Here is a 25,382-nt window from a genome sequence, read left to right as displayed (position 1 = left end):
CTAGTATTTTTAGGTTTGTCATTCTTAGTAATTGTTATGCTCCATGATAGGTATTGCTTGCTTGAATTTCTGATAAGAGTAGCTTCGCATGTATATTGAGCAAAAAGAAATTTTGAGAATAAAATTTAAATGCAAGTTCAACTCAGTTCGCTGGTATTGCTTTACAGAAAATTAACTAGTTATGTGTTTGTCTCTCCTTTGTCAGAAATGACTTGCAGAGCCAAAACTGCGCTGTCAGAGGATGCGAAGTGCTCTTACCCTTGTTTAATAGCAACTTTTTGAAATTTAATAAGTCCTTATTTCCAGCCATATAAGTTCCAATATATCCACATCCCTACAATGCGAATGCATGCTGACGTGGCTGCCGTTTAAGTGGATAGATGACTATAAACGTGAATTATTTAAATAAATTTTTTGTTTTGCTGTGTTTAGTCTGAGAAGGACAATCAGATATCTAACTTAAAGTTGTTAGATACTAAATGAATTATTGCATCTAGGTATCAGAACTTTTCAGTTCTGTATTCAGGTGAAGATTTTCTGTGTGGTGGGTAAAGTATGCAGTAGTGTACGCTACAAAATTGCAGTCTGTGCTGAAGTAATTGCTACAGAACCAAGTGTTAGACTTTATAGAGCTGTATGACTCAAATGAGGTAACACTAAGTAGTTGTAGTGTCCAGGCAGGTTTTTTGCTGGTATTTTTCAGCTGAGGACGCTTGAAAGTGTTTCTAGGGTTCCCCCAAGACTCCCATAAAAGCTTATGCCTCCAGGGTTTGGCCTCCTACTGAATTTTCCGCACCAGTTCTAGTGTGTGGTGTAGATCATTTGGTACACCGATTCTGAATGCAAGTGTGTCCATTTTTTGTGCATCATAGGCAAAATTGAGTTTGGTAAAACAGTTATGGGCACTGTATAAGTAACAAAATTCTTGGTAACAGGCAGTGATGTGCACAAAGGAAGAGTGCTCTTGCTGATGGTGTAGCGCTGATTGTTCAAAAAAACCTTAAGCTTCTATACAAAAAACAAGTTCAAGTTAACTTTGAAAAAAGGGAATGCAATACATGTGAAGTATCATGTTGGCCATATTTTTTTATTATTATTTTTAAATGGGATCAGTGTTCAGATAATAGTGAAAGATCCCATCTCCAAGGTAATTATTCTCAAATACCCTTCAGAGGTTCTCCACATGGATTTAATGATCATGTTGATGCCCAGAAGGTTGCTTCATTTAACAAGCAGGATTAATAGATGCCTTTCAGTGCAACCACATCATACACAGACAAATTAAAAAAAACCACATAATGCTCCATGTGATGGGAAGATCATGGGCTTTTAAGTAAATAGTCACTGTCTGTGATACCAGCCTCTCACCCTGTCCTTGGAATAAAACCTGTTTTCTGTTTCCAGATCTCTTCTTGGCAGTCAGTAGCTACAATTCTTGAGCTTTTTAGTTTAGAGAATTGAAATGTAACCCAAAATTCCCAGTTTAACTTTTTAATGGAGCCTGAAGTACATGTTGAGTGAGAATAATAGCATAGTTGAATCTAATCTTTGCTGGTCTGCTTTTCAATTTTACAGAACATCGACAAGGTGGTATTTGTTGGAAACTTTCTCAGAATTAATATGGTTTCTATGAAGGTGCTAGCATATGCTATGGATTATTGGTCCAAAGGACAGCTGAAAGCTCTGTTTTTGGAACATGAGGTAAGGAATTATATGTTAAACTTACCTCTTTTGTAAGGAAAAAAAATCTTGTGGTTCTTGACTGGGTGAAATTAAAAGGGAGGATTTCAATGGCATCAGCTTGAAGGAAAAGTACAAACTGAATTCTACATAAATATCATTTAATTACAAGTTCATTTGAAAATACCTACGTCAACTCCCTGACTTGACTACTAATCTTGCAGTATTTATTGCTAAACACTGCACATCTGTTACCTCTGCTTCCTCACCCTACTACCCAGTCCTGTTCTTCTGTGGATGTATATCACCCTCAACTAGAGTGAGTTTTTTCTCAGCATAGTCTTGAGGTGACCAATTAGATGAATATGTTCATAATGGAAGCTGCCCTGCCTCAATATGGTGTCATTATAGTGGTTGTGTAATGTCCTCTTCTGTGACAGATTTGGAGAACTGTGTAAGACTCATTTTGGTATAATGTTCTTCCATGTACATGAGCAAGATCAAATTAAATCATAATTCAGATACAGAAAATATTTGGCATAGGATGGCATATCTTGCAGGAAATGTCTTTAATTGCTTTACCAGAACTGAAGGCCTTACATGGTCATGTTTGTGTTTTATTTTGGAATTTGATTGGATTTGTTTTGTCTTTGCCTTGTTTATAGGGTTATTTTGGAGCTGTTGGGGCTCTTCTAGAATTGCTTAAAATGACAGATGATCAGTGATAAAGCTGATCAAAGAGATCGCTACTGCAGATGCTGCTGGATGAGAGTGAAAGCCACTACAAGGATGGAAATGAAGCCATTATGGTAGTTCTACCTGCTGGATTTGTAAATAATTTAAAATCCTTTTAGCTGATCTTTGACTTCTGGGTTTTGAGCTTACACTTCAGAATTCATACTGGGAATAATAAGATTTTTTTCTGTACACTGTCTTTTTTAAGGGGAAATATGTGCAACGTGGCCAAACATACAGATTTTATGGATTTATCTTAAAAGGTGGATACTGTTTAATGTAGGACATGTACTATGAGGCATCTGCTTTTCTTCTGGGGTTTACTGATTAGTGTGGTAATTTTAACTTCATTTAGTAATCACTCTAGGAGATTTTTTTATCTTATATTTTCATGACGTTTCATGATTTGTTCTTGGTTTCAAATGAAACTACAAAGCTGATGCATTTTACTGTGAAAACTAGTTATTGATTTGTTGCCTTTCCTTTCTTCATTAGATGAGACATTTCTCCCCCCCCCCAAAAAAAAAAAAAAAATTGACAAGCTTTCTGTGACTGGGGGTTTCTTCTGGCAAGGCTGCAAGAAAACCTAAGTGGGGGGCATTTAAAATCCTAATTTTTCAGTAGTCATGTGACTTTTAAGAACAGGAACAGGCTGCTAATTGCTTTTGCGATATTAATTCTCCTTTATATTATTGAAAACTTTAAACAAGATGGAAACTAAAACTTTAATTATTGAGTCGACAGTAAAATGAAATCCTGTTTCTGCTGAAAATCTCTGATCTATGTAAAGAGTTCCGTAGTACAGATGTTATTTATATGGTACATGCTTGGTGTTAGATGACAAAGGGAGATTGCTTCCATTTATTTGAAGACTTCTCTGTAGTCTGCAATTTTTAACTTCATCTTAATCAAAAACAACTGATAACTGCATTATTCAAATCCTGGTTTCTAAAATTGGAAAAATACACAGTAATGTATTTTCAGTTTTTAAGCTAATGTTAATTTTCCCTCCAGGGCACTAAGTTTTGAGTATCTATTCCAATACAGTATTTTCAACTCCTTGATTTGTGGACCTCTAGATTTTTTCCAGTTGAATCAAGACCCATTGGAAATCTATATACTTAGGTTGCTGCTTTATAGCATGTGTGAAGTTGCTGCTCTTAGACACCTCAAAGGCTCACAAATCAGAGGCTGAAAACCAATCTGTAAATGATTCTGTCTTGCAAACCTGTATGTGATGTCACATAATGTTAAGGGCTCATCAGAAGAACAGTATAAAATTCACACACATGTATTATCCAATATATTTTTTGAAGGGTGGTGATTTCATTTCTGGATTAGTCATTAATTTCCATATCTCCCAAATGTTGAAGTAAATTCATATTAACCAAAGTGTTAACTTGTCTGACAGAAATAAAAACCACTACCATTTTGAAGGTTTTAATGCATTTGTGGAATTCATTTCTTGAAATTAATTATGTGGAATACATAGCACTATTTTGTGACATTTCTGCTGTTTGACATGTTATTTCCATGATCACTCATTGGTACTTTTTTTTTTTTAATACCCTTTGTTACATTGCTTTGGTCTTTGAGGCTTTTTGCCTGTTAAAAGTTGACTTGTTCATAGATGATAAACAACTACGATATGAGACTACTAACATGCTGTAGTTAATCTTTCATTAATGTTAAGCTTGAGATAAGCAGGGATAGTTCTGCTCAGTGCCTCTAATTTTTCATCAACAAGATGAAACTTTTATTAGGCTTATTTGTTAAGCTTTACCTGCAATTAAAGGGTGGGTAGGTTTCTTTGAATATTCAGAGGAAACAAAACTGTATATACAATGTCATATGTATAGCTATTTCAGTTTCCAGAAATATTGGAGAGAGTGATCTGTGACCTTTGAAGTGCGACCTTTGATCAAAGAATCTTCCACTGACACTGATTCAGGACAAGGTAATTCTGGACTTCTAGCAGTAGGTGATAAAATACTTGTAAGTGTTCTTTCCCTTTGGAAAAGAAATAGTTTTTGGTTTCCCTTTTTTAAATCTACTAGACAAGAATTGTAGACCTCTAAGTTCATTTGGTGTGCAGTTCTTTATTCCTTTGTAAATCTATAATATCATACAGCACATGAAGCATTATGCTGTAACTTAGTTATTTGTGTGGCAATGCAAAACATAAGCATTACTGATGTTCCTGTAGAGGGACACATTTGAAAACTGAACACATTTCATCAATTGCTATTAAAGAAAAATATTTTAGCTGGATATATGAAGAATTGCGTGCTTGCTATTGCTCTCTCCGTGCCCCCCCCCTTGAATGATACTACCAAGAAACTGTAAGGCAGATTTACTAGTGGCTACTCTTGTGCAATGGATTGTGATCTTCCCCTACACTGAAGCAGGGGAGAATATGCAGGCACTGGAGCAGACAAAAGGATGAGATGTGGAAGTCCTCCCTACCACCTCCTGCTGATGCTATCTTCAACTGGCTTGTTCAATCTGATGGTTGTCTATAGTACATGGCAGGAATACTCCTCTTTAGGGAAGAGGGACTGTCTTTCTGAAACAATTACTACAACTTTGAAATATCAGGTTGCTCTCAGAATCTGGGGGCTACTCACCAACTCCCTTTCTTCTGTCTGCCAGTTTAATCTGGCTTGCATCAGTCTGCTCTGATCTTGCCTAGCAAAAGTCAGTTGAACATCATCACTTTTTCTTGTGTGGTTCGAGCCAGAATAGTATAAGGAGGAGTTTTTCTTCAGGTACTGTTGTGCTAAGTATCGTATATGGCCATGTGCAGACATGTCAAAGTAATGAAGATACAGTGCTGATTGTACAGGTCATGATTTAAAAAAAAAAAAAAAATCTTTAGAGCCATCGTTTTCTGTGAATGATTTCTATTTTGTCAAAACAACCACTGTTTCTTTGTAATCAGTATTTTTAAAATGCATGCATAATTCTTGTATATCAAAGGAGGAAATGAATATGCAGAATTTTTGCAAACTGTCTTTGATGTTAATGTTTTAACCAGATTTTAGAATCTTAGAAGTAACTGCACTTTTGATGATAAACAGTAGAGGGAAGCATAACATCAATGATGTAAATGTGCTTTACTAGTAGAGTGGTGATGGTCATAGCTATTTGCACTTCTTCAGAGAAAGAGTGCACCTTTTTCTCCCTGGTCTCTTCCTGAAGGGAATTTGATATGGAATATCTATCACTTGGATATTCTGGTCCTCTTAGCATTTAAACTTATGTGGAGGAAGAATATAACATTAAGTAAAGAAATATGAAATAACATTTCTTTTAAGACAGAAACCTTCTGGTCCACAAAAAACAAATCTGAAATCCTAACAAGTCATTCAGGAAAATACATAAATAGACTGTGCAAAATGCATAAATTTAGCCTGTGTGGTTAATGAAGGAAAGCACAATTCTGGTTGCCCTAACATTAGCTGTAGAAAAGATTCTAGGGATTGTAAGGTAAGTTAAAACAGCTGTGATTAGGAGAAACACAAAATGAGACTAACTTTAGAAATCTGGTTTGAAATTTGAAATGGCTAATAGTCAGTTGCCATAATTAAAAGAATGGAAAAAATGCTTTAAAATATGTACCACATAAATGCATACTTTTGGCTGGGAAAAACATTAGTGAACTGAATGAATAGACAGAATTAAGAGAAATGGCTAAGTAGGAGAAATCAGGAGTCTGGTGTAAGAGAAAATTGTTGTAAGTAAAATTCTTTCCTGAAGGAGAAAAGTCTACTGCAACATTAGTTCTTTGTTACCTTGAAATCTAGTCTACTTCCCCACCAGCACCATCTCATGAATCTGCTAGTACTGTAATTTCGTTGTTTTCCTTTAAGCTTTGCCTTCATCAATGCCAGCTTTTGTTTTGCTCCCATGCATCTCCTCCATGATTATGGTAATGCACAGATGAGTGCGTGATTGATTTCTAGCACTATTCCAATATTTTTGCCATAGAGGAGCACTTCAGAGCATTGCTGTTGTCTCGAATTTTTCAGTTGTTTCGTATCCAGTTGCTCTCTGCAGTCTTTTGGTTGGGAGGGTGCTTTGCTTCATTTCCTCCTACAGAGGTATCTGAAGGGCCTAAAAACAGTTCGAGTTTTATTCTGTTGCATAGATGAATCAAAGCAATTTGGGCTTTTCTATTACTGGCATAGACTGGAATTTTGAGCAACCTAAGCTCTGTTGCACCACTATGGAAGAGTTATACCTAGAAATACCCAGATCTGAAACTTTTTGAGAGTGGGGAGGGGGAAGAAGCAGACTTACCTGAGGAAGATCAGTGAGTTTGAGATTGTTTAATATGTATTCAAAGTACTTGTTTCAACATAAATTCATGAGACCTCTTAACAAGCCAGGCTGTTTTAATCATCTAGCTTCTCTCTCTTAAATATGCTAAGTAATTATTAATGTAAGTTGAAGCAGAAGAGTGGGATTCCTTGCTTTCAATTCTGATGGGTTATGCCAAGTTCCACTTCTTTTGGACTCAGACATTTGTTCTTATTGAAACACATCCCATTCCTCTCCCCCCCCCCAAAAAAAAAAGCCCAATTTTTAACAACTTTGACAAAGTCAAATTTTCATATATATTATTATATATATGATATATATGAAATATATATAAAATATATTTTTATATTTTTTCTATATTATCTATATAGAAAATATTGGGTAAAAGTTGCTAAAGCTGGCAGAAGAGGGAGAGGTGACTAAGATACAGTACTTAATGTACTGGATTTGATGTAGAACAATGGTATGGAATACTTGGGGGAAGTACAAAAATCTGACTTTTGTAGGGCAAGTGGTATGTTTGCAGTGCACTCCAACCTCAGCAAAGCTGTCCTAGTGTTTCAGTGTTATCAGCGCTTATGTTCCCATTAGACTGTCACAAGATACTTGCAAGTGATCTTTGGCAGGACACTGCTGAATTTTAGAGATGGGAAAACCATATGGGGTTGAACTAGAGACAAAACAAACATACATGATTGTTTCCAGTCGGATGAGTTCATCTATTGGGATCTGCTTTTCAAAGTACAAGATGTCTTTGATTCTGGATTAAAATGAAATACAGGCTATGAAGAAGACCACAGTCTGTTTTGTGTCTTGTGACTTCTCAATACCTGGAAGGTGGAGGACACCTAAATTGTAGAACATACTGGAAAATAAACACTTGTTTAAGCCTAAAAACTGAATTCAATTTCTGATTTCTTTTTTCTTATGTATTACTGGAGCTGATTGCAAGCTAATAGTAGCATGAATATGAGGATGTTTTGAGAAAAAAGAAATATAGGACTGTGACTGTGTCTGGGAGTCTGTCCTACAAACACCCTTCCCTCACTCCCCACCCCCAAAATCCCAACAAAAAGCAAAGTGATTCCAACTGTGAAAGGTGGGAGAACCTGAACTGGATAGACCTCTAACTGACTCGGAGGTGAGATTCACTGCCTCTGGAGCAAGAGATGGTACTGGCATGTGGAAAGATGGAAAAGAGTAAAGAAAAGCTCTGAGGTTCAGAAGCAGGGAAGCTAGTGAGCCTTGGAGAGGGACATGGCAGGGCCCCCTTCGGGGGTTTTGGCGGGGTACCCTGGAAAGGGTACTACAGAGTCAGCAATAAACTAGTTCTTTGCCAGAGCACCCGGCAGCCCACCTTTTTGGGGGGAGCCCTGTAGCAGCCAAGGCCAGTGCTGTGCTGCACATGTTGGCTACACCAGACCTGCTGCCGCATGGTGTGTGGCGGAGGTTGGGGACAGGCTGGGTGGGAGAGGCAGGGAGTACAGTGGGGCTGTAGTCCCCAGTCAGAGGTAAGGGAAGAGTGCAGCTGGATGGTGGCAAGTTACAGCAGTTAATGGCTACTACTTGGGTTGAGCACCTCTGAGTAAATTATCCAGCAAGGTGTGCTTGCTATATGTGGATGTGCTTTCTAGTGCAGGCAATGGCCTGGTCTCAGAAGTGGCCTTTCTCAGTACGTGAGAGACACAGTAGGGGATGTACTGGCCCCCGAACGGTTTGGACATCAAAACCAGTTATATCATATTGGCAGAAGCACAGCTCTTTTGTGCTGGCCTTCAGCAATTTGCTGTGTTGTGTGCAGCTGTGGGAAGCAGCTGGTTGTAGCAAGGGGTCAGCCCTCCTGCAGCTTCCCCTGGGCTGGGGAAGCCCCGGGCTGCTAGCAAACAGCAGGGTGGTGTGGCTGGGCCAAGCTCCAGAGCAGAGGCTTTCAGCCCTGCAGGTTTTGCTTCTAAACACCCTAGAAGCACCTATGAAGCACCAAGTTAAAGGTATGATTCAAAGCAATAGAGGATAAACAGCCTGTAATAGCATTATGTTGTACTGAAAACAGAGCAAGTGTCACTCCCTGTTCTTAAGTGTTTTTGCTTGCTTTGTTTCCACAGTTGTGAGTGATCAGGGAACTTCCTGATTCTTAAGTGTCTTTCCAAGTTGGTCACTTCACTGTTTTCCAGCTTTTTTGACCCATCTCTCTCCAAAACTTCAAAGTTTGAAGCAAATCTGGACTTCCCAGCACAAAGCAGAAGAGAAGTTACCCTGTAACAAATGCTGCCATGTCCCAAAGCAGCCTTGTCAATGTGTGTGAGAAACTGAGTTTAACTGAAATCCCCGTTCGTGCCCATGGCTGCACGATGCAGCCTCAGCTAACTGCATTACCACTTGCTCACAGAATATGCAAGAACTACTTTTTTCCAAGTGTTGCATGCTTTTGGTTTAAATTCCTGAGTGAGAGGAACTTTCTCTTGAGAGGGAGAACCATAGTCTCTTTGCTGCACTGAAAGCTTCAAGCAACAAGGCTTAGAGGAAGGCAGAGAGCCTCATCAAGAGCAATCACTTGTTTGATAACACACAAGACCTGCAACAGAGACAACAGTGCTTCAAGCAACAGGATGGTGTGGCTACTGGTATGTCGTGACTTGCTTTTTTATGTGCATACCGTTAGTCTCTGCACAAAAACAGAAAACTAGTCTCGGCTTGTAGGAGTTAACAATGCAAATGTTAGGCTGGGTAAGAAATAGGGACGTGTGTGGCAGAAAAGATGTGGAAGCTACTGCCTCAAGCCAGTAAGAAAAATGTGCAGATCAAAATATTCTTGTCTACAAGCTCTTATAAAGAGCTGCACCAGTTGGGAGATTGCAATTGAAGTATTCTTGTATAAAGCACTAAATCATAAAAAAAGTAATATTGCATTGAGATAACAGTAGTATTATCTATTCTGCTGAATCTGTCCCCTCTCCCTTCCCACTGGCGTTGCCCCGTCCTATCCTGATTGTCAGTATGTCTCTAGTCCAGTCTGTCACTGAGGCGGCATAATCAAATGTGGTCTGTGAACATCTGTTTTGCAAAATGTAGTAGTATAGTGTGGGAAGGGCAATTGGAGCTGTGAGAAAGTCCTTTCTTCAGATGAGAAGGTTGTTTAGACTTTGCTGGGAGATTGATATAAAAAGTAAAGAATTATTAGAATTGATTTGAAAATTGAGAATGCTCTTTTGTGTTTGAAAAATTTTTTATATCTTTAAAAAACTCCTAAAATAATGTATATTAATTCAAACAACTAAATGAATGAGTTTTTCATTATCAAAGCTGGCTGACTAAATGAATTACAAAAAATAGCTGAATCTACTTTAAAATAAATTTTAATTCCTTTTAGTAGAACTGTTTTGGTTTGGGTTTTTTGAGCAACCTCACCCCTACTGTTATTTGACTAAGTAAGCAAATACATACTGTTCTTAAGACATAATCATGCTGTTACCCGGCTAGCATTCAGCATATTGCACTTGGCTACAAAAGGCAGTGCACAAAAAAATCCAGAAATACTTATGAAGTAAACCAAAAACCTTTTCCCAAATTTCCTAGTGTTTTAGAGTCACTTCCTTTTCAGCTTAGAAAGTGTTATCTCTTTTTTTCTTCAAATATAGGAGGTTTGAAGTCATCTCTCCAGCAGATTCGCCTGCGCAGTGTGGCGATGCTCTATGCGTGACTGGTTTGCCCCCTCTTTGAAGAGGGAGGAACGGTACAAGGGAAGCCAAGGCTGCTTCCTGGTGAAGGCTACGGACTGCGACCCATAACCTGTCCCACGCTACAGCTGCTCTTTCTCATTTACAGGTAGGCCCAAAAATACTCAGGAGCTGACCCTTCTCAAAATTCTTCCCCCCCCCCCCCCCGTTTAGAAACTGCATCCAAAAAAGTGAAGCTGCAGAAAAGAGGCACTAACCTCTGAAAATGAATTCAATTCATTCATGAAAACAAGCATCAAGGTCAGCTTAGCTTTTGACAGGAAAACTTTTTTCAGTTTCTGAATTTTTTTCTCTATGTTACTAAGAGCTTGATTTTCAACCCGCCATACAACATGGAAAGAGTTACAAGATCCTCTTTGTCAGATTTCCATGGGCATTTGCTTCACAGCATTGTGGTAAAAATGTTTTTTATTGTTTCATTCTATGCACACTGCTATAAAGTTCTCAGATACCAACCCTGGAATTATAAGTGCCTTTATCAGCTTAGGAGCAAAAGAGCTCGTATTAATATCATTCTGTATAGTGTGATGGCCACTTGCCTGAAGACAGTATACAGGTTTTACTTTCCTAAATATGGAGCTCTTTGATCTTGGAGATTGAAAACTCTTTATTCGCATAAGTAAGAAAAGAACAAGCTTTTCCTGTCCTAACCGATTTGCCTTGCTGGCCTACTGGAGGAAAGAAGATAATTTAGAGTCTGTTCCCTTTCGGTCCCTGACCTTTCTACTTATCCCGCTAGGAAGGTTATCACATATGATAGGCAACTTAGTGCTTGGAACATCTGGCCACAAGAAAAAGACTGAATACACAAACATCAAAGAAGTGCTTTTTAAAATGAACAAGGCCCTTCTGCTTCAAGTGTAAAGCTTGAATCAGAAATCTATTAATGAGGAAATATGTTTCTGTTACTAGTCTTACAGTTAGCAGCATTAGTCTTACAGCAACTAAGTGATACTACCATTCCATATCTCTTTAGTGTTTTAAATTTCACGTTCTTGAGCAGACAAGATTAGGCTTCAAGGCTGCACATAGATGTGTATTTATCACCCAAGAATAGTGAAGGATGTTTTTACCCAGGCCTACCTGAAAGCACTCGTGCATGCGCGTGCTTGTGCACGAGATTGAAGTCTCTTATGTTTTGCAGGTCCACTGCAGAATCTGCAAGCCTTGTACCATGTCTGTGTATTTTTACAGTAGGAAAGTCTGATAAAAATGTTTTTTTGTGCTGACCTGGTAGCTCTGGGCCTACATGGATAGAAGTGATGCTTCAAACCTTCCCCTGCCAAACAGTATCAGTGGCACAGAGAGTCAATTACTTGATGCCATTCTTTCCACTAGATGGCATTGCCACCCCCTATTTCAGTTCCTGCCTAATTCCTTTCCAGTTAAATCCGGAGGCTTAAAAAAAGCGAGTAGCAGTGAACCCTTCTTTATTCCATCACTATTAGAAACTGTGGTAAGTGTATCCTGTGGAGGTGTGCATAGCCATAAGCCACTCTGGACCTGGGTGACTGTGCTCATTTCTTGATGAAAAATTCCCATTTTCTTCTATTTTCTATATAAATCAGTCTCAGAAATTCACTTCTCTCTTATTTCAAGTGGCTGCTGAATTTCTGTGTTAAGAAGAATTTGCTGGAAAACCGTGAGGCACCTTGCTTAGCCATTCCAGTGCGGCAGGGAAATGAAACTTGGTCCATTAGAGTGGTGGCAGCCTGTCCAGCTTGGCAGCCATGTAGCCACTGCTGAAATGCAAGGCCATGGAGAATCAACATCACAAGATTTACCTAAATATCCTGCTACAGGATATTTAGCAGGGAGTCTTTGTACATTTAGCTGGCTCTGGTTTAGCTCTCTGTCCACACATGCTCAAATTAAAGAGAGGAAAACCCCCCAAAACCTTACTTATGCACATGCACACATGCACACCCCTACCTCTGTATGGTTTACTGTTATGTAAGCACCCCTGGAACTAATCTGATACATCTCCAAATAAAACAGAAATCTCTGATGCTTGTAATTTGCCCTCTAGTTGAAATAACAGTATTTTCTGAGTTCGGTAGCTCTGTAAATGTTTGCTCTAGATATTATCAATGGGCATATTTTATATAAAGAAATATATTAAACTTTAAAGCAAAGAAACTCCTTCCCAGCCTGTGAACACAGCAAATACAGGAATTAAGTAGTAAAAACTGAATTGAAATTATTGCTAGCTGTTACTCTGTGCATTTTACAGGTGAGCTGGAACACAAGAAGTCTGGAGCAACAGCATATCCAGTGAACTGTGAAGAGCTCTCCTTGAAAGCCCCAGTAGTCAGCGAATGCAGACTGTAGTTTTGTCTGAGGTACAGCCCATTCCCCCCAGGTGACAGGTTTTCTGCCATGTAGAGGTGCGGAGGATGGGTGCTAGCTCACCATCTCCCTCCATTTGGTGTTGCGGCCAGGTTTGGGGATGTGGGATAAAGCAGACCTGCACTGCCTTCAGGCTTTGAACCCCCATTCAGCCTTATTTGTGCAAGCTATTCAGAGGGGCAGACCTTGCTGTGCTTTTCTCTAAGTGTTGGTACAAGCGAGGGGGAGTCTGGTATTGCATCCTTACTGTTGTGATGTGCAGAGTAAGCTGCTAACGTCATCTCTGCTGAAGGACATGGCAAGCCATGTTTGTCATCTAGTGGGAGAACAGAAATAAAATGCCATGAAAAATTGTAGAGCCAGGGAAATGCTTAGCTCTCCTCAGACTTGAGCAACACTATGGCTATTTTTGGTGTCAGATTCCTGTATAGATCGAAATAGCCTGAGCCTCTTGTCCACAGTCAAGTGGCTGTGGAAGCCAGAGACTAGAATGGCTCTGCAAAGGCTTGCTTCCAAGTACAACTAATTCAAATTTATTATTCCCATGTTGTGAAAAATTCCAACATCCAATTAAGGCTTCCGTCTGATCTGAAATGAAATTCAGACATTTTGAAATTTCCCTTTTTCCACCAAAAAAGCAAGCTAGCAGGAAGCCTCGCAGGCCGCCAAAGGAAAGTTATTTGACAGACAAGATTTCCTAAATCTCTTGCTTTTGTACTGCCAAATGTTTGTCAGAACCATGTTTCCATAGAACATTTGTTTTAGTGAATCTGTTTTCTAGTGAAAAATTATTGCACTGGAAAATTCTGACTAGCTGGAGTGCTGATCTTCAGTAAATTATGTGCATTAATATGCATCCAAAAGCTTACTGCATTTACTCAGACCTAAAAGTGCAAGTGTAGTGGAATAGTGAATTTGGGGTGCCTCCTCTCTGGGATTTGTGCTTGTTTTTGTAAACTCTTACTTATGCGAATAAGGCCCAGTTTATACTGGGAAAATGCAGTCTGTTAGAAAATGCTTTTGATAATGATTTGTGTAGCTGGATGTCAAACATGCCTACTATAAAGAGAAATGCCATGGTGTTAATTCTAGAGGTAGGCTGTTCCATTTAAAGGATTTCAATGCTAGACCAGAACAGAGACCACAGATAAACAGCAGCAAGGCAACAGGTTGTTAAAAATGACAGTCCTGTTTCATGATAACAAAATAGTCTAACATTGTGTAATGTAACTTGATTTCATACCTTGTGGGTCTTCCATGTGTAGGCAGGACTAAGGGTTTGTCTTTCTGTTCTTTTGTTCTGTTCTTTTGGAGTTAGCGGAAGAAAAAACGAAGGATAACTTCTGGGCTTTCTCATTCCTAGCTTTGAAGTGTGGAAGCTTGTAATCACTAAAAGGAGATGGATCATCCTCTTGTTCAAATACTATTAAACATTAATCTGTCTAATTTATATCAAGAAATAAAGGATATTTCTGCCAGCCTTTCCCAAAGTTCAGGAAGGTGATGCAGACACTTAGGCAAAATAAACTGCAAGATGTAGCTGTATGTAGTCCTGGGCATCCTTAGAAACAAGGCTGTTCTTAAGTCAATTTTTTGGTCTGACCCCATATGATGGTTGTTACTTTCCAGGAATTTCTATTGCAAAAAGAGGGAAGGCTGTGAAATAGCTATTACATACCCTTTTTTCCTAACCCAGATTGCATATGTGACTAATAGAGCAACCTATTTTGAGGAATTCATCGCTGTCTTTTGATCTTCTGCTGCAGTCCATTATGTAGGTAAGCAACAGGGCTTGGACCTCATCTAAAGGAGGCTCTGCTCACTAGTAGGTAAGTGAGTACACCTTACCTGCTTGCCTTGGGGTATTCAAGATGAGAATTGTAGCTGCAGATGGGAAACTGAGGAAACTATACGGATTACAGTTTGTCCAACCTGTGATGTCTTTGGCTGAATTTTCAGAGATGTCAGGCCGTGAGTCCCATTGATTATAAAATATCAAAGGCTGGAGATCCAAATGTTAGTGACCAGATTTGAAAATGTTATTCTGAGCATGCAGTTACAGTATATCCCTGTAATGTTGGCTGTTTTTATTAGGGAGGTGGAGGAAGAAGGAAGAGGAAGGAGGGTAGTGTGGTTTTCAGTTTATCACAAATAATTGTATATAAAGGTTAACATCTTAAAGCGTATACATGCAGAGAAAGGCCATTCATACATTGTACCATGGCACCTAACCATCCTCCAAACTGTAAAAGCAGTCACCTCACCCATTACATTCTAGTTTTACAGTGTCTGATTATTTCTGGTTTGGAAAATGTAGAAAAAGTATAAAGGTTTTATTCTTGCTCATGTTTGCATAGAGACCAAAACAAAACACCCCTCCCAGATGTGTTGTTTTTACCTGGTCAGGCAGTCCAGGTGAGGCAATGTATTCCTTTGATGTCTTGATGACAGCAGTTCCAGAGAAGCAACAAGCATAGTCCAGCAACCAAGAAGGTCACTACAAGTGAATTATATTCTGTGTTGTTTGTCAAACTGCTAGATGGAGCAGTGCAACAGATCATTTATCAGGTGTCTGCAGCTGAAATTTGTATGAGAAAAATCTGTTCTAGCAGGGACTAGAGGAAACCTGTCACAAATACACGAAACATAAACCAAGACCTCGTATTTCTGTTATTGTTAGAATGTTGCTCCAAAGAGCCACCTGAAGTCATGCATATTGTTTTAGTGAGGGTCAGCAAAAAATGAGCAATGTTGCAGCTCATATTCATGAGTATTCCCAGTACTTACAATATATGATGTGCTTTGTTTGTTCTTCTGTGGTGCACTGACCATATCTTTTCCACATCATGAAGAAGAAAGCATTACCTGTTGTTGACCCAGAGGTAAAAATGCCAGCAGTCAACTTGCATAATCGCCGTTGTTCTCATCATTGATGGGGGATTGTGATAGAAACGCTGCTGCTGAGACTTGCTGTAAGCTTAGAAATCTTTCCAAAATGCTGCAGAACTGTAAAAAGAGAAAAATCCAAATCTCACGAAGAAGGTGAGAACTGCATTTTTTCTTGATCAATAAAAAGGTTTTGTTCCCCACACAATTGGTGGGGAAAATGTAGCCCTTTTCTCTACAGCTGCTGCGAGCTACCATACAGCAGTAAGGGAGTACTTGTAATGCACGTGCGCACGGCTGGCACAGGCTGTCCAGTGCACAGCTTCATCCCACTGCATGCAGAACGAGGGGCAAGTACTTGCAGACCAGTCTGTCCTGTTTATGCCACAGTCCCATTCAGAGTAGCTGTAAGACCTGGAAAGAGGAGTCTCTTCCTACCAAGAAACTGCCCAGAAGCAGCTCTGCTTACTGCAGCTGTGTGTACTTACGTACCCTAAAGGATTTTGAACTTACCCTGGGAGACCAGCACAAACACATAACAGCCACCCTCTTCTTAGGCTCTGCTTGTGCTCTCCTGGGAGATTCGCACTTGCTGTTTATAGCAGCACTGAAAGGCAGCAAGGTTGTGGGTGCAAGACAGGAACCAGGCAGTCCTTGTCAGACAAGTGTGTTTGGGAAGGGAAAGAAAAGGTCCTTTTTTATCTTTGTTCTTATAGAAAGTGTCACAGGATGTTTAATGTCCATTCTGAGCAAAGACCTGTTGTTTTCCAGATCTTGCCTGAAAACCCATGCAGTATTCAACAGGCCACTTAGTTTATCTTTCTTGGATAAACAAAAGGCTGCTGGAATTTGAAACTTGTTCCAAGAGTCTAGGGTCCAAAGCCTGCTGAAATCCGTGAGTCCTTCCCCTGGTCTGGGGTTTTGAGTTGAATTTAAACATTTTAAAACTAGTGCGCAATGGCAGCATGATTCCTAACTGTGTACGACATGCGGGACTTGTATGTGACAGGCAGTTATCTGTATACGTGAGTTTTATTATTACTTCCAGTCTTAAATGTTGCCTGTCTTTAGAAGAGCTTAAAAATACCTTCTGAAAATCCTGAGATCAGTCACCCAGAAATCCCAGTACAGGCTCTGCCTTGATGGGAAAAAACAGGTTAATGTGATGAAATTGCCCTTGGCGCTGTTGAAAAGCCCTTTGCATACTCAGGAAGGTACTGCCCAGGGAGGGGTCCCGGTCCAGCGCAGAGAAGGACACCTGGAGGGTCCACCAAGGCCCAGCCGCAGCAGTAAAACCTAAGGCCGGGACAAAGACGGAGAAGGTAAGTGGCTTCTGCAGTTGGGAGCCTGCAGGTTTTTGCTTTCTAACCACAGCCAGCCAGTGTGGTAAGATATTAACGTGGCCCGGGGAGCTCCTGGGTGGTTTTAACCTTAGGTACCGAGTGAGATAAAACCGCAGCGCTCGGTTCCTCCCTGTGCGCCGGCAACGGGCACTGAGGGTGTCCGACGCGTCGGGCGACCGGTGATTTACAGGCTCCGCTGCCGGGCGGGGAGGGGGCGAGCGCCCGGGCGGCGGGTGCCCGGCCCCCGCGGCGCTCCGCCCGCTGCCGCGCTCCGGGCTGCGCCGCGCTCCGCCGCGCTGCGCGGGAGCTGGCGCCTGCGCGTGGGGGGCGCGGCGCGGCGCGGCTCGGCCCCGCGGCCGCGAGGGAGCGGCTGGGCCCCGCGGGCGGTGCGCGGAGGGGGGCGGTGCAGCCAGCCCCGTCCTGCGCGGCCGCGGTTTGCGGCGCTCCGGCGGCGTTTCAGCGGAAATCTTCCGTGCGCTCCCTGTGTCGTGGACTCTAGAATTGCAAAGGGTAAGAAAAAAAGTCTGTAAACCACGTTATTGAGAAACTACACATATAAGCTGCTGCTTAGACAAGATGCCAGTGAGCCAGCTAAAGCAAAATAAGCAGTTTCAAGTTCCTAGGTGACACCAGAGAACTTAATTCTCTTTTCTGTTTCCTAAGTGGGAAGAATATACCTGCTCCAAGTCACTTCGGAGGCGGCTGCTGACGTGCCGGAGGTGGGAGAGTGACGCTTTGCTCCGCAGGTGACGCCCTCGCGCCCGTGCTCGCGGCCGTTACCAGGGCCTCGCGCGCCGTGGCGGCGCATGGAGCTGGCTGCCCGCAGGGCCGGCTCTGAAAGCTCTGGCGGCGGCTGTTCGATGAAGGGCTGGAAAGCGTGTGGTCTTCTGCAGAAGCAGTAAGCCATGCAAATCGTAGTGATCCCGATCCCAGATGTCATTGATTCTTCTTCTGGGATGTATAAGTAATTCGTATCCAGAAGAATACGTAGTCTGTTGCAGGGCTTAACCAGGTGCGACACATGTGACACATGCCAAATCACCACCAGACCTTACAGGAAATGTTGTGCTCACAGACAGGCTGACACAGTTCAGGGAACTGTTCGTGAAAAAGAACTGCCAGAAGACGCAATAAGTATTATCATTATTTTGAACTTTCAGACTAATTTGCCACTCATTTATTTTAAGTGTTCTGTTTAATATCTCTAAATGTAAGTTGTTAATTAGTTATTGGTGGTGAATTTGGGTTTGTGAGATAGCCCTGTGACAGAGCTGATTTCATTAAGTTAACAAGTTAGTTGGAATAGCTGAGTCTGTTTGTTGTTGTAAGCCTGCTCCTGCAGAGGCAATGAAGAAACATTTCCGTTAGCACTGGGAAATTCAGGGATAACATGAAGCTTAATGAAGTGCAACAGGATTGCATTTTGCTCAGAGTCATTCTATTATGCCTTGGTTAGAGGTGTGTTATTACCCACTTCAAATCATTAACTGTAACAATCAGCTTTTCATACAAATTGTGTGTAGTTATATATCACTCATTTTGTGCATTTTGGGGGTTTGGGTTTGTTTTGTTTTATATACTATTTTTCTCTTGCATTATATTTTATATATGTTTTTACAGCAGTATAATAGCAGCTGCATTTTAATTAAAAGTTTTTCAGGACTTTACTAGGTGCTTCCATTTTAATTACTTTAAAATTCAATCATTAACTTTTGCTTTAAACTCAATTTCGGAAGTGGCAAAGAAAGAAAAAATAGCAGCATGCAACTTTATTTCACAAAGCTTTATCAAAACTGACTTAGCTACTGTGTAGAGAGAGGAAAGCTAAGAAACCTTTTTTTCCCCAGGTTGTATATTCACTTCAACTGTAAGTTGTATACTCATTTAACTAGCAAGTGACCTAACAAAAAAGATTTCCTGACTGACAGAATTTGTTCAGTTGGTACTTGCCTGCTGTTGCAAGAGATGGGACTAGGAGACCCCCAGGGATCCATTCCAGATCTGTATTCCTGGGCCAGGATCCCATGGATTGGGCACAGGGGGGAAGATTTTTCAGATGTTTTGGTGCAAACACAATTGCTTCCTCAGGGAGAAATCTGGCATGCAGTTCTTTAGACAACCGTGCTTGCGTAAGCAGCCCCCTGCCACCCTCCGAGATGTACTAGTACAACTATTTGTGGGGCTGGTGGTGAACTGCATCAGGGAGCTGACACAGGTTCAAGAGAGCCTTTTCTTCTTTGGTTATTGATTACTTTTAATTCTGATTTGCTGTACTCTGTGGTCCTGCAAACGGCTGCCAGTGGCACAGGAGGAGGGAGCATGAGGCAGGGAGCAGGAGGTAAGAGCTGTTTCTGCAGGCATTGCTGCTGCTGAAAGAATTGCCTGTCAAACTGTGGCTTGTAGGAGATGTGGTTATGGTTGTTGCTTGAAAAATGTTCTTGAAAGCCCAGATATCTTAATGCAGTTGTTAGCATGCAGTTAGCTGATTGTATACCCAAAGAACTGGTTCTGTATTTTTACAGATGCAGTTCTGAGTTTTCACCTAATGAATTTGTCAGTGATGTCTACCTATGTGTTTGTATAATTTCAGGAGATATTTTCTGTACTATTCTCCATTGCAGCATAAGGGTTTTAAAAGCCCTTTTTTTCTGGAAGATAAAACTAGGCATCATAAGGAAATGAGTGTTATTAATCAGATTATATTCTGTTAGAGAGAAGGATGCCTAAAATTCTAAGAGAGATTATTAATTGCTTTTCTAAAAACACCTCTAAGAGGGTACCTTTCAACCTAGTGAGTAAAATTGCCACCTGCACGGAATTATTCTTTTACATATGCATATTATGTTAAATATACTTTGAATGTAGCATAGACCTGTTGTTAAATTCTGAAAGGCAGAATTGATAATGCAAATAGCATTGATTTTAATTTGTACATTGAGACTGAAAAGTCAGTGGAGCATGAGTTTTCTGTAATGTGCTGTAACTGCTTTGAATCTGGAAATCACTGTTACTTTTGCTTTTGCAAATTGTTTTAGGACTTGTCTCATTCTTACTTGTATGCACCTTGTTTCTGTGCCATGATCCCATCATGGCCACTCGGAAAGCACTTGCACGCCATCAACTTATTTTGTGTAGAATGTGTGCGTATTAAGAGAATGCTGGTACACTTTATTGTTCATAGAACTTGAGGGAGTAATTATTTGCTGTTACAGTCTTTATTGAACAGAGAAAAAATAAAGTTTTTCATTCTAACATAAAATAAGGAATTGCATTAGAGTTGAGAAAAATGTTATCCTTACTGCTTGTGCCATGGTTGGTCACTAAAATTGCAGTTTGGATTGTCTTCTGATAGTCTTGTGTAGTTTTTAAAAAGCAGTGTGCATATCTTTGTTTTCACTGTTCTTTCTAAGAGAAACGGAGTTTCTTATCAGCAACTTTATGAAAGCCAAATACATCTTTCATACACCGCACTGTTGCCTGTGTTAATTGACATATATCAATGTGGCTGCAGACTGTAAAACTGCAAGCTACAGCTTGCCTGCAGGTAGTGGGCTCCCAACCCCTGATATGGTGAAACTTGGAAAGATGCAATCCTTTAAAACCAAAACCCAAGACATTCAGGCTAATTACTACTTTTTTTCTTCTCTGAAAATGTAGGTGTTTCCTATTTGGCTTATCAAACTTCAAAGATGGTTTTGTTTTCTTCCCTGGAAGCTGTCTGCACTTGCTAGCACATGGTAAGTCAAAGAGCTGTTGTCCCTAGGACTGCAAAACAATTCAACTGGTCTGGATGGAGATGTCCAGATGGAGACTCCCTTTTTCTGGAATTTTCTCTTTGGTCTTTCTTAGGCTTGTGGAGTGCTGGGTGTAACTACATGCAGGGGCAAGCTGTAATCTTACACATTTCTCTACCTTTCTGATGACACAGAGCTCTGATTAGGATCTTGAATAAAATTCTGTAATTTGTGCACAGCCTTTGTGTTCCTCCTGTTTTACTGTATACACAGGTCAGCATTAAGCAAGGACGTTGGCCATTTCCTGCTGAATTGAACAGGCTTGTGCAGTTTTGCATCTGGAATATAGGCATGAACTACCAACTTATGAAATGGCAGCTCTGTTTTCTTGTGTTAGTTCTCATTTTGGCTCACCTGGGAGTCGCAGAGACCTTTTTTCAGGAGCTGTGCACCAAGTACAAAGGTTTTGGAGTTAAGGTCCTTCATCCTTCTGCTTTAGGAGGAAGCATTCTCAGTTTTGAGTTCTGGAGAGAGGGGTGGGTGCTGCATGTTCAGCTGTTAAGATGATACCTATCTAGCATGGTGCTAGATACTCATGGTAGTACAGATCTGGATGTATTTTATTCTGCATTCTGCAGAATCCAGTTGTAGCCAGGAGGCACAAATAGTATCTTACCCTTCACTGTAAAGACAAAATATGTCACTTTGTCCTTGCAAAATTACAAGCTTTGCAGGCACCAGAGGCAATAGATCATCACTTTGATAGCAGGATAACTTACTAAGTAGGAAGATGAGCAAGCAGTTTGTGACAGACCCCTTCCCCAGTGTCTGTGGCAGCTCAGGATTGTGGAGCTGCCTTAAGGGAATGAGATATTTTATTACTGAGTTGGAAGGAGTGTACTCATTAGTAAAGTCTGTCAGTTACTTTGTGTACAATCTAAAAACCATTGAAAAGTTGTTTTTCAGCTGTAATCCACTGTTGTAGAGGCCCAGGCTGTCTACAAAGCAGTTTGTTCTTCCATTCTCTTCCTTGGGACTTGCACTGCTTTATTTTTTATATTTTATTTTGCATACACATGTATACACACATACACATATTTATATATTATATATAATATTTATATTTTTATATAATCTTTTTATAAAACAGTGCTTTTTTTTCCTTTTATGTATCATTTATTAGTTTCTGCTTGCTTCATTTGATGGGATAATGAACTGAGATGGCAGTAAATGAATCAGTCCTTAGTGTTTGCTTTTACTCAATGTTACCTGTTTTTACTGCAGGATTTTTGGACTAACTCTTTTCTTCCTTTTTGAGTATTTCATTGTGAGATCATTTTATTGGCTTTGGTATGAATGCTGTCTTAGGGTGTTATGTAAATGACAGAGAAGAATGAACAGATATATGTAGCAACTGTCTTTTTTGTGTGTTATATGTCTGATATATGTTACGGACATATCTCCATATTTGTATGCGCCAGGAAGCAGATTTACAAGTTGATACAGAGTGTAAGCTCGGGTAAGTCCATTTAATTCAATAGAGATAAAAATAATGTAAAAACAATGCATCTGAGATAAATTGGACTCTTAGAAAACTCTTTTGAGTACTAAACACTATTTTCATTAACGGTGCTGCTTATCACAAGAATCTATGAAGTTACTGTGAAATATTGTTCTTGAATGCTTTTTGAATGGTAAGTACAATAGTTGCTGCCAGAGGATCATCATGACAGTGTCCATAAATAATGGTAATGCGCAGCCTTAGGCCATTTGTGGATATTTAATTAGAATGTACACTATTGCTGTTTTAACTCACTATTACGTTATTTATGGAGACCTAATTTGTCACCCTTCCCTCTCCAACTCTCCTCAAGTTGTGTGTGTGATCTAAGAGGGATTTGGAATTACAAATTTTCTCTTTGCTAGATGAGAGCTGGCCTGTGCTTGTCAAAAGAAATGTTTCTTCTGGTCTTGACACTTGGTGATACCATCAAAATGATATTCACAACTTGCCAGGAGACATGACGAAACTTCTGGAGTTCCTCAGCTGTCTCAGTTTTCCAGTGTCCTTGGGGGTTTACCTACACATGACATTTATACTCCATTTCTTCTGGAGTAACAGAGTACCTAATGTTTTTAAGCTTCTTTTGAATTCATTTCAGGCATTAGATAAGAATGCAGATGAAAATATGATAAAAAAGAAATTTCAGTTCTTGATAACAAAGTTCCAGAAAGGAAAAAAATAGAAGAAGAAAACACTGTCTTACTGTATTTCAAAAACAAAAGGTCTTTCCCAGCTGTTGCGTAGGATCTTAAAGGCAAGTTTAGGGGGCAAAAACTAAGAAGATATTTCAGCTAACAACCAATTAACTCCTGCATGTTCTTGTCTAAATAGGACCTGAAAGTAGTTTTGAAGCTGGGAATTTAACTTTCCTCATGCTCAGCAGGGCAGTGCTGGGTTCTCTCTCGCTCCCTTTGTTCATGATGGAAACACTCCCCTGTCTTTCACTTATTTTTTTGCCCCCCCCACCCCCAAGCTTCCTTCCTTCCTGCAGTTTCTGGATTTGGACCAATATGGATGTGATGACTCACAGTTCCCAGATGTGAAATGCAAATGTGGGAAGTGGGATCTTTCCCCTACCTCCCTAGAGGTTTCTTGGAGCCTATGGTGCTGTTGAGTTTCTTAATTAGTGTGTCCCTCCTGACTCAAATGGTTTTCATTTCACTCAAATGCTGGCCACAGCATTTTTGGGACCGTCACAATGTTTTAAGTCGTGTATTAGAATACTCATCATACACACATCTTAAATCTGTTTGGCTTTGAGAGCTTCTTGAACACCACACAACTCTTCTTAGTAAAGTCAAATGACTTAGGCAAATATATTTTCCTCCTCCTTTGGTCCATTTTAGGGCTTATCTCCTCAAGTTGTTGTGTTTGACAAGATTGGAGGTCCTTTGACAGAGGTGCTTGTTCAGGCAACCTATTGGTGCACAGCATTTAGACGCTTGTAGGACGGTATTGCGGGCTGCTTGTCTGTGGTCTCTCTCCCAGCTCTGCTCTGACCTAATTTGACGATGCTGTGATGGACTATGTGATTCCACATGAGATCATATGCATTACTTCGTATGCTTTCCCCAAGGTGCATGGCATGGGTGTTTGGATTGGTAATTCCTTGGCTTTGCATTTGTTCCTCTCCTTCAGAAGCCTCTGAAATCAGCTCTACAAGCTCATCACCTTTTCTTCCCCATAAAAGTTATTAAAAGGATAGGGAAGGGAAGAGTTGAAATAAAAAGAAAACTTCTCAAAGCCAAAATGGTTTCCCTTTCAATGCATGTGTCATCTTCACCTTTCTGTCACTGCTGATGCTGCATCCAGTCTCTCAGCTATTTAGACTGAATTTCCTGGGTCAGGGACATCATACTCAGCCTTGTCTGAACAGGCCGGGCTCACTGTTGATGTTCAATAAATAATTGGTCTTAAAATTCAGTGTGGTACTGAATTTGGTGGGGACATAGGTGCTCTCTCTTTCATCATAGGGACTAACTTTTGAGTTTGTAGCCTGATGTTCTGAGTGGCATTCAAGGAATTGATTTGATGTGATGTTCCAGTTTGACTGTGCTGATTTCTTTATACTTCTCCTCACCATTAGAAGCAACATTTTATTTTATAAGGAGCACTGCATTTCTGGTAGCCCACACTTTTAAATGTTCCACTTTTCCAGATGATGTCTTATCAGGGTGGATAGCAAACACCTTGCGTCTCTTCTCACTGTGATTGTTCTGTGCTGTGACTTGTGCCTGGAGAATTTTCTCACTATTAAGTGCATCTCTTGACCACTCTGCTTTCCTGCAAATCCCTCCTTAAATTATGCTTCCTTCCATGAAGGCTTTAAAGCTACATATCTGATCTGCTTAATCTAACAAACAGACAGTACTTGTTCTGGATAAAGGTGGCAGGCATTTGGACAGCTTCTCTGTAACATGTCCTCTGTTTGTTGACTCCTTTTTTCTCTCATTGCTGAACTTCTGAAATGGTGCTTCTTTATTTAAATAGTCTGAATGCTCCTTGGGGCAAACTACCACCGTGTACAGCTATACCATGATGTTAGCAATAGCAGATCTGACAAACAAAAGTGCATCTATTTTTTTTTGAAGGCATTAAAAAAGTCCTCCTGTGGGCAGAGAGAGCATTGAAATGGAAATCAGTTGAGAAAGAACAATCAGCTGAGAACAGCATCACTTCACCTCTTGAAGGAACTGAATTAATACAAAAGACCAGGTAATCCCTCCACTTGAGAGAGATCAGTGCTGTGTTCCAGTAAGAGCTAAGGTTTTTCCGTGTAATAGTTGTTTTCATTGTTGAATGGGACTTAATATTTTATGTTGCCTCATCAAAAACAGTTCAGTCTGTTTCTCTCTGTTTGATAGTTGGGTCACTTCTAAGACAAAATGCTTAATTTAGGAAATGCAGCTGCCATGAAATACAATTTGATGACAGCAGAAGCTGACATCAGATGTAGAATGTACTGAATGCAGCATTGCAGCTGATACTAAAGGCCCTCAAAATCACAGCAAAAATAAGCAATTTGTGTCATTAG

At 40.2% G+C, this 25,382-nt stretch overlaps 2 protein-coding genes and 1 long non-coding RNA gene across 13 annotated transcripts in view; all 3 read left to right on the top strand.

Annotated features, from left to right (window-relative positions):
- PANK1 (pantothenate kinase 1) overlaps positions 1-3,859 on the top strand; it is a 51,350-nt gene extending 47,491 nt beyond the window's left edge. For all 9 annotated transcript variants that reach the window (XM_013946652.2, XM_013946651.2, XM_013946650.2 and 6 more), the window contains 2 exons: positions 1,576-1,701; positions 2,346-3,859. In XM_013946652.2, coding sequence (XP_013802106.1) covers positions 1,576-1,701; positions 2,346-2,405 — 186 coding nt within the window. In that variant the 3' untranslated portion in view covers positions 2,406-3,859. The remainder of the gene's footprint in view (positions 1-1,575; positions 1,702-2,345) is intronic.
- Positions 3,860-12,802: 8,943 nt separating this feature from the next.
- Positions 12,803-15,209, top strand: LOC136992417 (uncharacterized). Its single transcript, XR_010884652.1, has 3 exons — positions 12,803-12,814; positions 14,518-14,599; positions 15,179-15,209. It is a non-coding gene; the product is annotated as an uncharacterized lncRNA (long non-coding RNA).
- A 1,751-nt stretch (positions 15,210-16,960) lies between these two features.
- Positions 16,961-25,382, top strand: part of SLC16A12 (solute carrier family 16 member 12) — a 39,589-nt gene continuing 31,167 nt past the window's right edge. Inside the window, exons 1-2 of one of the 3 annotated variants that reach the window (XM_067300044.1) lie at positions 16,961-17,029; positions 17,714-17,796. The gene's annotated coding sequence lies outside the window, so the exon portion shown is untranslated. Of the gene's footprint in view, positions 17,030-17,492; positions 17,561-17,713; positions 17,797-20,766; positions 20,788-25,382 lie in introns of those variants that run through there. The other 2 variants (XM_067300043.1, XM_067300045.1) reach the window with 2 other exon arrangements.

The sequence above is a fragment of the Apteryx mantelli genome, chromosome 7, assembly GCF_036417845.1.
Source record: "Apteryx mantelli isolate bAptMan1 chromosome 7, bAptMan1.hap1, whole genome shotgun sequence".
Lineage (NCBI taxonomy): Eukaryota > Metazoa > Chordata > Aves > Apterygiformes > Apterygidae > Apteryx > Apteryx mantelli.
Note: the sequence above shows the minus strand (reverse complement) of the source record. Positions and strands in the feature narration are given on the sequence as shown.